This window comes from Peromyscus eremicus, chromosome X, assembly GCF_949786415.1.
Source record: "Peromyscus eremicus chromosome X, PerEre_H2_v1, whole genome shotgun sequence".
NCBI classification, from domain to species: Eukaryota; Metazoa; Chordata; class Mammalia; order Rodentia; family Cricetidae; genus Peromyscus; species Peromyscus eremicus.
Genome location: NC_081439.1, coordinates 40,176,801 through 40,191,268, shown reverse-complemented (window position 1 = coordinate 40,191,268; position 14,468 = coordinate 40,176,801). Strand labels below are relative to the sequence as shown.

General features: G+C 34.3%; 1 protein-coding gene across 8 annotated transcripts in view; it reads right to left on the bottom strand.

Moving 5' to 3' along the window:
* Dmd (dystrophin) overlaps window positions 1-14,468 on the bottom strand; it is a 2,092,376-nt gene that overhangs the window by 1,468,370 nt on the left and 609,538 nt on the right. For all 8 annotated transcript variants that reach the window (XM_059250112.1, XM_059250109.1, XM_059250111.1 and 5 more), the window contains 2 exons: window positions 1,112-1,300; window positions 59-240 (listed from right to left, as the gene is read on the bottom strand). In XM_059250112.1, coding sequence (XP_059106095.1) covers window positions 59-240; window positions 1,112-1,300 — 371 coding nt within the window. The remainder of the gene's footprint in view (window positions 1-58; window positions 241-1,111; window positions 1,301-14,468) is intronic.

Below are 14,468 nucleotides of genomic sequence, written 5' to 3'. Positions count from 1 at the left end.
CACACACACACACACACACACACACACACACACACACACACACACACGCAAAACTTACTTGCTTTGTTTTTCCATGCTAGCTACCCTGAGGCACTCCCATCTTGAATTTAGGAGATTCATTTGTTCTTGTACTTCAGTTTCTTCATCTTCAGATAATTTTCCTTTTCCAACTATGCGACTTCCTAACTGTAGAACATTACCAACGCGTCCTTGATGGGATGTTAAATCCATCATGAACCCCTGACAAGAAAAAGTTAATGATTGTAATCAGCACTTGAGGAAACCATTGGGAATTTGAATTGGACTATTTGCAATTTTAAACCTGCATCCCATTTAAATGCATATTCTCATTAAGTGTATCTTTGTTTTTATATCATGGAATTCAGCATCACTTTAAATATGAATTATGGAAAACTATGACCTTAGGACAACTTCTGAGGAAGAATATCCTATGTGGAGCATTTTAGGGCAGAATATTTATTAAGCAGCTCATAGGAGTACCTGCAGAAAAGTTAAATAAGCAGGAAACAGCTGCACATGCTTATTATCCCAGAACAAAAGAGAATGTGGCAAGAGGATACCCATTATGTCAAAGCAAACCTCAGTTACATAAATAGTATCAGGCCTTCTAGAAATGTATAAAGACCTGTCTCAAGTAGGGGAAACAAAGGGTATGCTATGTGGGTACTAATCTGAGCAAGTGTATTATCTCAGGTAATTTCTCTCACTGAAGATCCCTCAACTTGCTTCCACACATATACTCATGATGTGCCTTAGAACTGTTATCCAGGGTGATAAGTAGGTGCTCTGGAATGTACTTCAGAATGAGTACAGTTTTGCTCTGACAAAAAGGAAAGGGCTGTACTTTTTGTTCTAACAGTCATTACAAAGCCACTATCAACACCTCAGACTTCTCCCCCAAAGCAGAACTTCAAATGCTGGTTGCTCCCATCCAAAGCACAAATGTTATTTGTTAACATCTCAACATTAACACACAGACAAACAAACATATTTCCAAAATGTTAGTGTCTTACACTTTTTTCAGAATAACTGACAGACTTGTCACTGTAAGTCATGGGCTTTAGCTTCATAAATCAGTGTTTTGCTTTACCTCATGAGCATGGAACTGTTCTTTCACTTTTTCGACATCATTTGAAATCTCTCCTTGGGCTTGCAGTGTGTCCTCTGCACACAGAAGCCATGAGAGCACTTCTTCTAAAGCAGTTTGGTAACTGTCCAGGTTTACTTCAGTCTCCATCAATGAACTGCCAAATGCCTTATCTTCAGAAGCTTCCGAATGCTAAACAATAAAAAAGGGTGTTATACAATTAGTTGTTTTACAGACTGTTTTCAGTACATGAAATGATAAATTGAAGAAAATGTTTTAAATGCTAAATATGTCCACTTGCATTATCAGTGGCATGAACAGCAAACACATAAAATAGTGAGCCTGCATTTCAACATCCTCATGAATACACACACAATTTCTCAAATGAAATTTGAAATCCACACCAAATTAACATTTTAATAAAGCTCATCTGTATTACACTAAAGAGTGACTCACTGCATCTTCTCTTTAGGTTGAATCTTAAATGCTATGAAATGACATCCACAAGTTCATTTTCCATTCATATATACATCAGCTGCATATGTGTAAGAGTGTATGAAAACAATTTTTAAAAATGTTTGAAGAAATATCCAAAGATTCTAACAGTATACCATTTGCATCAATTATTTAATACCAGAATACAATGATTAAGTATGAAATATTATAAGAAAGATGTGAAGTATGTTCCACTCAATTTAACTAGGCTAATATTAAGCAAGATGTCAAACTGTTTTCTTAGACTACCTGCTAGGCCACTAAAGCTAAGGAGAAAAGGTGATTTAAAGTAGTCATAATCTAAAGAGTGAATCTAATCACGTATGAAGTGATTGATAAAAAGTTATCATAAACTGACCTCATAAACCTTAATTACTACCCTATTCAATGGCATATAAGGAAAAGCAAGGATATTAATTATAGATATACATTGACATTGAGAAAGGATTCTGCTGCAGAGGCTGGAGTGTATTGCATGGCAGTGACTTGGCCCCACCTAAATAGAAACAATGTAGTTTACAACACAAAATACTGTCCTCTATACCTGGGATATCTTGGCAGATTATGCTGTTACACAATTAATATTCAATAACAAGGATGCTCTCCTGGGATAACCTATGTGACTTTTTAGTCTTATATTGGCCAATAACCAAGTGAAACAACAACAGAACCCTGAACACATGAGAAAGTCCGCAGATTTTTTTAAAATCAAGTGCTTGAATAGATTCTGTACTTGAAAATCACAAAAAAGAACATACTCTTAAGGGCTTCATCCAGAATTGTGAGACAAAAACAAATATCTGATAGAGTTAAGCAGATGAAAATGAGCATTACCTCTTAGGGTCTCTTTTTGCAACTTCTTTAATTTTGACTTGACACTTAACTGTGGAGAGTATTTTGAGAGGAAGAGGAACAATACACCAAGGAGCTAGATTTAAGCTGTAAACCTTTCAGAAACTATCTTGCCTTTGAGTGCTCCCATACAAGTAGTCACTCTTGTACTTAGGCTCTGTTTATAGTAGTGAGGCTGAGTACTTTTTTCACTTATCAGAATGGCCTACACTTGTCAGTTCCTTATACACAGGAAACAAGTACAACATTCACGAAGTTATCACAGCAATAACTACTGTCTTCTTAAGTTTAACATGAATGATCAAGGATATTGATCATGTCCTTGATTACCAAGATAACAGCCCCAAGTTAGCCAACCACTTATGCTGAAATCAATGGTACAAAAGGAAATGTACAATGATTCACAGTTCCTTTTTGAAACTAGTCCTTCTTTCCTCAGTTAGAAGAAGATGAAGAGAATTAGAATATAAGCTTAGCAGGAAGTCAAATAAAAACAACTGGGTTCATTTTGTCTTTCCACATTCTAGTAGAAATAAAATCTATAGGAACATAGTAGTTACAGAATGCAAAATACACAACCTAGCAAATATGAGTTTGAACTCATATTTGCTTTCATAACTGGAATTACACAACATAATAGAGACCAGTGAAGGTCACCCTAATAACGTAATTTTTATTTTCTCGATTGAATCTAGTGCTAAATAACAAATGAACAATATTATGAAGCACTTGATAGAATGCTTAACCTAATATAAACACATAAATTATCTATAGTTATAATTATTAATGAGTTTGTGCAGATACAGATATAACAGCTTTAAAAACTTTATTCATCCCTAAAATTACTGTGTTATGCAACTGCTCAGATTTCAAGGGTGAGAATATTGATGTAGAAAAAAGTGACCTCACAAAACTGAATAGCATAGGTATAAATTTAAGTCAGCATTTTTTTGTATAGTTTGCAACTCAATCTGGAACCAATAAAAATCTTATATTCAAAAAATTGCATCTAAATGATAAACTTAAAAAAGAATCATTGCTATACTAACAAAATTACATTTTATCATTTGTGGAGATTGTTTAAAAAATTTAAAGCATTTTATATTTACTGATGTTTAAAGGCTTGCATTTGGGAAAAAATTAAAAATCACATACTATTGAGACATCTTTAGAATATATATCTAAAACTCATAAATCATGAATTTAACTTTTTGTATGAGGGTGTACATAAAAGTAAAATATGTTGAAAGACAGATAAAATGTTTCAAATTACATACATATAAACTATTACTCATATTCACAAATTAATCTTTACATATGTATATTAATCTATACACATGAAGTTATGATTAAAAATTGTTATCTGGGCTCTGAGCAATCCTTTCTTGGCATGGATAATTTTGTTTCAAATTCCAGTCTGTGATTTGTCAATAACCTACAAAATATTTAATAAGAAATAATTTTAAATTAAACAAAATTAGAATATCAGTCTGTTACTTACACTAAGGATTAGTATTATTTTCTTAGTTGTTTTTCCTAGGTCTGCAAGTCTGCAATATATATATATATATATATATATATATATATATATATATATATATATATATATATATATATATCATATATATATATTTAGTCACTTTAGGCAATGTTCCCAAGTTCAAACCTCAAAATGAGGTACATTATTTAACCTGGTTAAAACTACTGTTCTTATTCTTTAAAATATACTTTTAAGTTGCTCATCCTTAGTTCATTTAAATATGTCATAATTCTTTTTATGTGGTCTAAGTCAATGCATACATGGTGAATTTTTTGTTTTTTCCATAATCTTTTTATCCCTCTTTGAAAGATTATTTCAGTGCTAAAGGATTACAGATGGATAAACAAGTACAGCTTTTAATAAATAACAGAGGCACAATTCAGATGAATTCACGATTCGTATCTGGAGATATTCTTGCCACATTTCCTTCTGTTTCTTCAGAGGTAGAATATAAAACCAGGATTTTATTTGAAGTATGAAAAATGATTACAAAAGTAATTTATGAGAGTTTAATCCATCATATAACATGTGCAGAGCATTAAATCTAATGCTACCAATAAATAAGTAGATTTAATACTGCTTTTCCTTGAATGTAGTTCAAAGTTAACTCTTAATTAGGATTTAGGAAAAAAAACATGGCTTGCTTTATGACAATATTAAACCACAATAAAAATAACAGCTACTACATAAATAATAGCAATAGCAACAACTTCTGTTATTTCTTGAGCACTTCATGTCAATCTATTTGCCCACCATTTAATGTGCATTATATCATTTTTCATAGAAATATATCAGGTTGAGAGGGAAGAGTAGGATAAGGAAACAAGAGTAGTAAATTCACATAAGTGGCTTAAGATATAAAAGATAAATAGCAGTTCTTTAATTTAGAGTCAGTATTCCTTGATTGCAAGGAACATATCTTTCCACAATCTGAGAAATCTGCTTTAATGAAGAAAATAAATTTAAAATCTATGAATGAATACCTTTACAAAATATTTTAATAAAACTTCTGAATAATAATGTGTGCATATGTATAGCTTTTCTACAAATTCAGAGTCAATGGTTTTCAAGTCACTGAGAAAAATAACTGCACTATAGTATATGAGAACATCACAAATCTAGAAAATATTCAAAATTTGTTTGATAGTCACAGGCATTGAAATCACACTGAGTAAGACAAGGACAGGTATAATAAACAACCTGGAGGATGCTATATATCTTTCATTATTGAGACAGAGGATTTGAACAAAACGTAAGGATTTGAAGATATATGACATGCCAACAACTCAAATTCTATACCTTCTATTAAGGCAATTACTTGTTTTTGGTATTTACTGTCAATGCACTGGTATTCTTCAGTATTACAGACTTTCTCACAGAAATGTTTTAGTGTAATTAGTATCTTCTGTTTGATGACTCGAAAAACCAAAAAATAAAAACAAAAATAAAAATGTAATCTCTTTTATGCATGTTTGTACATAAATGAATGTATTTTATTTTTAAAGTGTATTCAAATCATATTAAACAGAATATTCTATAGTCAAAAATATTAGTTGTGATACCTAGGAAACACGGACAACACAGAATTGTATTTCTCTAATGTCGGTCCTACTCTGTCTCAGACATTAATAAAAATTTAGGAAACTATTTGACATTATGGAATATAAATTACCCTTTTCCCCTTTGCTTGCAGCTAACTGTGACATATGATCATTTACTGACTAATGGTATAGAAGGTGTGAAACTCAGTAAGACATAAAGGAAATAGATATGGTCTCCTCTTTGTCTTTGCTTACATTTCAAATGCCCTAATGCAAGCATGGTGATCCTTGATCACTGATTACAGATGTAAATGCAATATCCTAGAGTATTACAGAACAGAACGCAAAGCAGACTGTGGGTCCTGGATAAGGAAGGATTTAAACATATTTAACTACAGAGAATTTAAGAAAAATAATTCTGAAAGATAAAGAAACTTGGTTCTTACCTAACTCTTCATTATGTTTTTATTAATGAAACAAAATGTATGGCCCATCTATATAAATATAATAATAATATAAGTTTGTAGGAACTGAAATTTCAATATAGAATCTACTTGTGAAAACTAACATATTATTTAAAAATTAAATCCTAACATTTTTCTGAAACAATACCCTCTTTCTCATACTCTTAATGAGGTAGGTCACTTTATTTCATTAGTTTTTCAATCTTTGTTGTGGAATGCTTCTCTCTCTCTCTGTCTCTCTCTCTCTCTTTCTCTCTCTCTCTCTTTCTCTCTCTCTGTATGTGTGTATGTGTGTGTACATATAAATATAACTTAAAATGTTAATTTGTAAACAATGAATAGAAAAAGTAAAATAAAAACTAGCAATAACAAAGTACAACAGCGGCAACAATGTGCTTTTAAATTTACATGAGTGTGTGCTCTTTCAGTATCATCTTGTGCTGTACATATTCTTCTTTGAAGCTGTGAAATTATGCACTGTTTCCTTGACCAGAAGAAGCATGGTGCATGATGTACACATTGTGGCGTTTTTGTCTACATCATAAGATTTACTTGAGTGCGAGTAATGTGATATATTAATGACTCTGATAAATACAGTGGCCATTAAGTGAGAAATGAAGGGGTAGTGCATGGATAACCTTTACAAAGAAGTAACTCACATCTTAGATGGGATGGAAAAGAACAGTGCTAGATTGGATCACACTACTCAATGCAGAGTGTAATTTAAAATCTTAAAAATTTACATTCAATATATCTCAGATTAAGTTCAGCATACATAGGTAAAACTACTAAAAGCAAAGCTATGTGAAAAGGTAGTGACATATATATATATATATATATATATATATATATATATATATATATAAAATCTGCTACAGTACCTAATAGAATGTATAGCAAAAAGAGCATTAGCAAATATTTCTAAATTAAATTGTTTGGTTTAGTTAGTGATTATTACCTTAAAAAGCACATACCTTCACTTATGATTTTAAACGTGACTTCTTTTACAACATTGTATTTTGGAATGTATGCACATACTCATATTTATGTGGAACCTGCATGTATGTATGCTTTTTTACTTAATTTGTTTAAGCCTATTTTTTATATCATTCAGTATACATTTAATTAGTTGCTCTGCCATTTATGAATTTATTTCCTATTTTCTTGTCCTCTTCCTGAGAATTTTTATATCAGCTATTATAATTCACAACATGATAGAACACTTTCCATACAACTGAGAATGGGAAGGAATGAACATGTAGGAAAACTGTCCTAAACAACAAAAACAACAAACATCACAGAAAAAAAATGCTTTTTTTATAAGAAGGATCAAGAATAATTTAATAGAATAATACAAAAAGTACCTGCCTCAAAAAAAAAGTCAAATATATCAAGATTTGACAAATGCAACCAGAGAAAGACCTACAGGGAGGCCTCATACAAAATGCTGGATAACACAATCTATTACTATTGCAAGGAATCGTCACCTCAATATTTATTAAGCCCAATTCGTTCAAACAGTCTGCAATGACTTATAACTAGCTGCCTCTTTTCTGCACACTTACGAACCCAGTGGTTCTCAGCCTTTCCAATGCTGTCACCTTTTATACATTTCCTCATGTTGTGGTCACCCCTAACTATAAAATTATTTTCACTGCTACTTTTTTTAATTTAATTTTATTTTATTTTACAATACAATTCAGTTCTACATATCAGCCACGGATTCTCTTGTTATCCCCCCTCCCGCCCCCCTCACCTTCCCCCCAGCCCACCCCCCATTCCCATCTCCTCCAGGGCAAAGCCTCCCCCTGAGGACTGAGATCAACCTGGTAGACTCAGTCCAGGTAGGTCCAGTCCCCTCCTCCCAGGCCGAGCCAAGCGAACCTGTATAAGACCCAGGTTTCAAACAGCCAACTCATGCAATGAGCACAGGACCTGGTCCCATGGCCTGGATGCCTCCCAAACAAATCAAGCCAATCGACTCTCTCACCCATTCAGAGGGCCTGATCCAGTTGGGGGGAGCTCAGCCATTGGTTCATAGTTCATGTGTTTCCATTTGTTTGGCTATTTGTCCCTGTATTTTATCCAACCTTGATCTCAACAATTCTTGCTCATATAAACCCTCCTCTTTCTCGCTAATTGGACTCCTGGAGCTCCACCCAGGGCCTAGCCGTGGATCTCTGCATCCAGTTCCTTCAGTCATTGGATGGGGTTTCTAGCACAACAATTAGGGTGTTTGGTCATCCCATCCCCAGAGTAGGTCAGTTCAGGCTGTCTCGACCATTGCCAGCAGTATATTGTGGGGGTATCTTCGTGGATTTCTGTGGGCCTCTCTAGCACTTTGCTTCTTCCTATTCTCATGTGGTCTTCATTTACCATGGTCTCTTATTCCTTGTTCTCCCTCTCTGTTCTTGATCCAGCTGGGATTTCCTGCTCCCCCAAGCTCTCTTTCCCTCGACCCTCACCCTTCATTACCCCCACTCATGTCCAGATTGTTCATGTAGATCTCATCCATTTCTACGTCATTAGGTGATCCCTGTGTCTTTCTTGGGGTCCTGTTTTCCAGGTAGCCTCCCTGGTGATGTGAGTAGCAGTCCAGTCATCCTTGTTCCACATCTAGTATTCTCCTATGAGTGAGTACATACCATGTTTGTCTTTCTGAGTCTGGGTTACCTCACTCATGATGATTTTTTCTAGATCTATCCATTTGCCTGCAAACCTCATGATGTCATTGTTTTTCTCTGCTGAGTAGTATTCCATTGTGTATATGTACCACATTTTGTTTATCCATTCTTCAGTTGAAGGGCATCTAGGTTGTTTCCAGGTTCTGGCTATTACAAACAATATCACCGTGCACAAAACTTAAGTCCAAGTGGATCAAGGACCTCAACATAAATTCTGAACCTGCTAGAAGAGAAAGTAGGAAGTAGTCTTGAACGCATTGGCATAGGAAATCACTTCCTAAATATAACACCAGTAGCACAGACACTGAGAGAAACAATCAATCAATGGGACCTCTTGAAGCTGAGAAGCTTTTGTAGAGCAAAGGATACGATCAACAAGGCAAAGCGACAGCCTACAGAATGGGAAAAAGTCTTTACCAACCCCACATCTGACAGAGGACTGATATCCAGAATATATAAGGAACTCAAGAAATTAGACATCAAAATGCCCAACAGTCCAATTAAGAAATGGGCTATAGAACTAAACAGAGAAGTCTCAACAGAGGAAACTCAAATGGCTGAAAGACATTTAAGGAATTGCTCAACATCCCTAATTATCAGGGAAATGTAAATCAAAATGACTCTCAGATACCACCTTACACCTGTCAGAATGGCTAAGATCAAAAACACTGATGATACCTTATGCTGGAGAGGATGTGGAGCTAGGGGAACTCTCCTCCATTGCTGGTGGGAATGCTAGCTTGTACAACCACTTTGGAAATCAATATGGTGCTTTCTTAGAAAATTGGGAATCAATCTCCCCCCAAGATCCAGCTATACCACTCTTGGGCATATACCCAAGAAATGCCCAATCATACCACAAGAGCACTTGTTCAGCTATGTTCATATCAGCATTGTTTGTAATAGCAAGAACCTGGAAACAACCTAGATGCCCTTCAACTGAAGAATGGATAAACAAAATGTGGTACATATTCACTGCTACTTTATAACTGTAAAATTGCTACTGTTATGAATCATAAGGTAATTATCTGTGTTTTCCAACGGTCTTAGGCATTTCTGTGAAAGGGTCATTTAGACCCCCAAAAGAGGTCACAACCCACAGGTTGAGAATTAATCAAACTTTCCAGCTTTATACAACATGGCAAGTGCCAATAAAATTCCATGCAGAAGAACTTAAGGCAAATTCTGCATTTACCCATTAAACCTCAACCTTAATCTGTAAACAACATGAGGCCACCCTACATTGTTCATGTATGTCTTTGGCTGCCAATTTTTAATTTTTAATTTGTTCATTGACAAATAAGTATTCACAACACACACACACACACACACACACACACACACACGCACACTTTATTGCCAAAAAGAGAGGGAGAGAGAGAGAAAGAGAAAGAGAGAGAGAGAGAGAGAGAGAGAGAGAGAGAGAGAGAGAGAGAGAGAGATTTTCAGTAGCCAAGCATTCTTTCCTATTCTGAAATAGGACTCAGGCTGACACAGGGAGGTTGCTATAAGATCAAAGCCATTTTGAGCTAAAAAAAAAACAAAACTGAGTGACAAGACACTCTAGGCTGCAGAATAACAACCTGTGTCAAAAGCAGAACAAAGGAGAAAGGAACATAAACAACAAAAGGACTGGAAAGTATATCATGTGATCCACAGAATACAGAGAAGTCGTATGAGAGCAATAACTATATGATGTTTCTGTATTTCAATAATTTCAAATGTCAACATGTGGGTGAAATTTACAAAGTTTGATCATTTAAATGGTAAAATGATCTGATAGTCATTTTGACAATAATAAAGGAAGACTGTATTTCTAATATTATTTCCTTGTTTCTAAGGACTAGTGCAAAAGTACCAAGTTTACATGTTTTACTCGGTCCATTTTAAACACTTAAGGAAATGAGACTCACTAGACTTATTTGACTATGAAAAGGAGTTAGAAGAAATGCCTTAGGTAAATGTGTTTTACTTACCAAAGACATATCAGGATGGAATATATAATAGAAACTAATTATTATATATTTAACAAATATTCTTCTAAAATGATTGTAGTATATATAATTTGCTGTCACATATAGAATCTGTTCAATAAAGAGCTATAAAGAAAACTATCATGTACTTCCATGTGACTATTTTAGGATTTTTTTTTTATTTTATTAATCAACTTTTATAACATTAACTATGTTTTTAAATTTATTCTACAAGTCTCTTTAGATAAATTAGAAACAAAAAAGAGTCTCCCATAATATACAAACATATATATGTGCATCAATTAATCCTAGTATTCTCACTTCACATTTGAATGGAAAATCTTATCATTTATATTACTTAACCCAAAGGTTATTATTCCTTTATATAAGGGGTCAGATAATAGATACCTTTGTTTTACCAAGCACTGCAGGTCAGTTTGATCCATTCAACATTATCATTTTTTATTGTGAAACAAAAGTAACCTCAGATTATTTAAAACTAAATAAACTTATATGGTTTCAAACAAAATTTTACTTATACAACACAGGTGATAAATGTATTTTGATGCTTTGGTAGTTGTGTGAAGTCTTGTGATCATCTAATTTTTCTATAGAGGTTCAAGATGATCCCAGTACTGATTTTCTCTTCACTCTAGAACCTCTTACTTTCCAGTCGTTCCTACTGGGTCATTTTCCCACTCTACTATATGTGCAATCTAATTTTTTCTAAAGACTTACTGACCTCTATCTGACTTCTACCTCTGTAAATAATTATGTTTCAAAGGCATCGCCATGTTTAAAACTAATGACAATACTCAGGGAACTTCAAATCTGTTTAAATTTGAAGTCATTTAAATCTGAGAGTAAGCCCCAACATTTATAAACACTGTACATCCAGAAATGTTACTTCATTTCAGATTTCTGGTAGGCATTGAAAATGGACATACTAATACTAGCTTTGATAGTCCCTCAATGGTTAATGTGCACAGTTTTTATTAGTATTCAGTATCATCACTTCCCATTTAAACTTTTAAAAATCGCATCTACTGCCTCTCTGTCATCATTTAATGCAAGACAGAATAAAGAGAAAAAAGTAACAACTAAGTTGAGCTAAATTAGATCTTATTTTGCAAAGATATTCATCTAGACTATAAGACTTTTGCTAAGTGGATACCCTCTCAAACCAAGCACTAGTTGATTCCATCTCTATAAAGTTTATCAGTTGTTTGCATTATCTTATTACTGACTCACACATATACCAATAAATTCTGTTTTTCCATTTGTCTTTTAATGGAAATAATCTATATAATCTTGTCTCCTTTGCTTGCCTCCAAAATAATGGTGGTGTGGTATGACATTTCAGAAAAGATGATTCACAAGGAAAGAAAATGTAAACACCATTAAAGTAGACCACTTGGTCATTTTATCTATGTCAGACATACAATAAAAAAATAATGGGTACTGGCTAGCAAGATGGCTCAATGACTACAAATACTGGGTTAACTAGTCTGACAATCCGGGTTCATGCCTTAGACTCTGCATAAGACAGTCAGATAAAGTGGCATTTATCTGTAATCTCAGCACTCCTAAAGTGAGATAGTAGGCAGAGAAAAACATCTGGAAACTTGTGGACCAACTCTCTTGGAGAGTGAAACATAGCAGGAACAAGAGATAGCCTGCCTCAAAACAGTATAGGAGAGCACTGACTACCAAAAATTGTCCTCTGACCTCCACACTTGCAGTATGCTGTCTATACACCTTCATTCACAAACATACATCATACACACACACACACACACACACACACACACACACACACACATACACATACACTGATGATGATGATGATGATGATGATGATGATGAAATCTAGAAATAAAAATATGTTTGTTGAATGAAAGCATATATCATGATTTTTAATTTTTATGTTAGTTTAAGGAATTTTGCCTCATAAAATTAGGCTAAATTGATTGAATCTTTATTACTACTACTACTACTACTATTATTATTAGATGAACAAAGAACATAAACAGTATGTTATTTCTATTTATTGTAGCTGTTGTCTTCTTGGTATACTGTTTGTTTCTTTATTTCCTTCAACCAAAGAGATCCTATGTTTGAGCACTTTTGAGCTTGCCATTTGTAAGAAAGAAAATAATGGTATCAAGCTTTACGAAGTCTAGTAGATTTCATTATCAGCTGAAAATTCTGTTCTCTGCCTCAAGGAAAGTAATAAAACTCTTCTTCCCTGTTGGTTAAAGTACTCCAGATGGCCCAAGAATGGAGTCAGCTGAAGGCAGTGATAAGGTATTTTCTTATTTTTAGCTGCACCTAAGATATAAAACATGCTTTAGGTTTATAAGTCAAGAGTCCTGTGGTCAATTAAAGGTTTTGATCTTACATCTTGGAAAACTTAGAAGAGTGCATGAAGTTTCAGTGTAATAGATGAAAGTAAAGGATGAGAACTTTTGTCAGGTTTCTTCTTCTTTTACCATTTAATTTCACATTTCCAAATAAATGACTCAAATGTCAAATAGGCTAATAGCTGGGAGAATAACTCCTAATTCAAAGAAGATATTTAAAAGATTTCAGTAAATAAACAAATAAATATAGTATAAAATAAGGAAATGAAATCATGAACAGCAAAGTAAAATGGAAGTCCAGGCAAGACTGACATAGAAAATAAATTTCTAAAATTATGCCTACCATTTCATATTTAGAATAAAGATCCAAAAACCTAAGAGCTAAATGAAGCTATTTATGAAAAATATTTTAAACTGAATGAATTTTTTTAGTTTAAAGTTTTTGTGGATGTATAATATTTTTAAATGAACACACAATGAAAATACTACCAAATATCCACTAGAAATGCTGTTCCCATGGAATGATTTGCTCAGAATATACACACCTTTTCTCATTTACTGTTAACAGAGAATCTTTACCATGGAAGATTAAGTGATTTTACTGCTTTTGGAAATATAAGATATGCAACACAGTGCTCAAAACTACTTTCCAAAATAAAATATATTTGGGATGCTTGTTTTTTTTAACTTTTATTGATTATTTGTGAATTTCAAATCATGCTTCCCAATTCTACCCATCTCCCTGCCCCCTGCCTTTGACCTCTGCCCTTGCAATCTCCCCCCCCACACACACACACAAATTTAAAAGAAAAACTAAAAATCAAACTAAAAAACAACAAACAGAAAGAAAGAAAAGAAAAAAAGAATCTTGTCATGGAAGCTGTGGTGTGGCCCAGTGAGTCACATAGTTCACCCTCTATTCCTTTCCTCTTCACTTTCAAGTGGTGATTGCCATGAATCATTGGTCAGTTTTAAGCCTCTGGCCTCTGTTACACCATCAATGATGGGTTCTCACTAGGGCTCCTCTTGGATATCCTGTTGTCCTGTGTTGTGGAGTTCCTGCAGTTTTAGATCTGTAGGTTCGTCCCCTTCACATGCTCCGACAGTTCATATGAGGTGGATGTTGCGGTGGGATACTTCATAGCCATAGTTCTGGACCTGGATGGTAGCTGGACTGGTCAGCCTGTCAGCTTTTCCCCATCTTAACCACCCAGGAGAGCTCTCCAGTACTGCCTCAGGCAATCCACCTAATTAATGCAGCCTGCATCAAGGAGCAGGTCCAGTTCTCCTGCTCTCAGGCCCTTGAGTGTAGCTCAACCACACTCACACCACCAGGACCAGATCCACTGTCTTGCCCAGGCGAGGTACAGTGCCCTCCCTCCCGATTGCTTTAGGGAGCATACAAGGAGAAAGGAACTTGGGGATCAGCTCTCTTGTTCTCACACTGT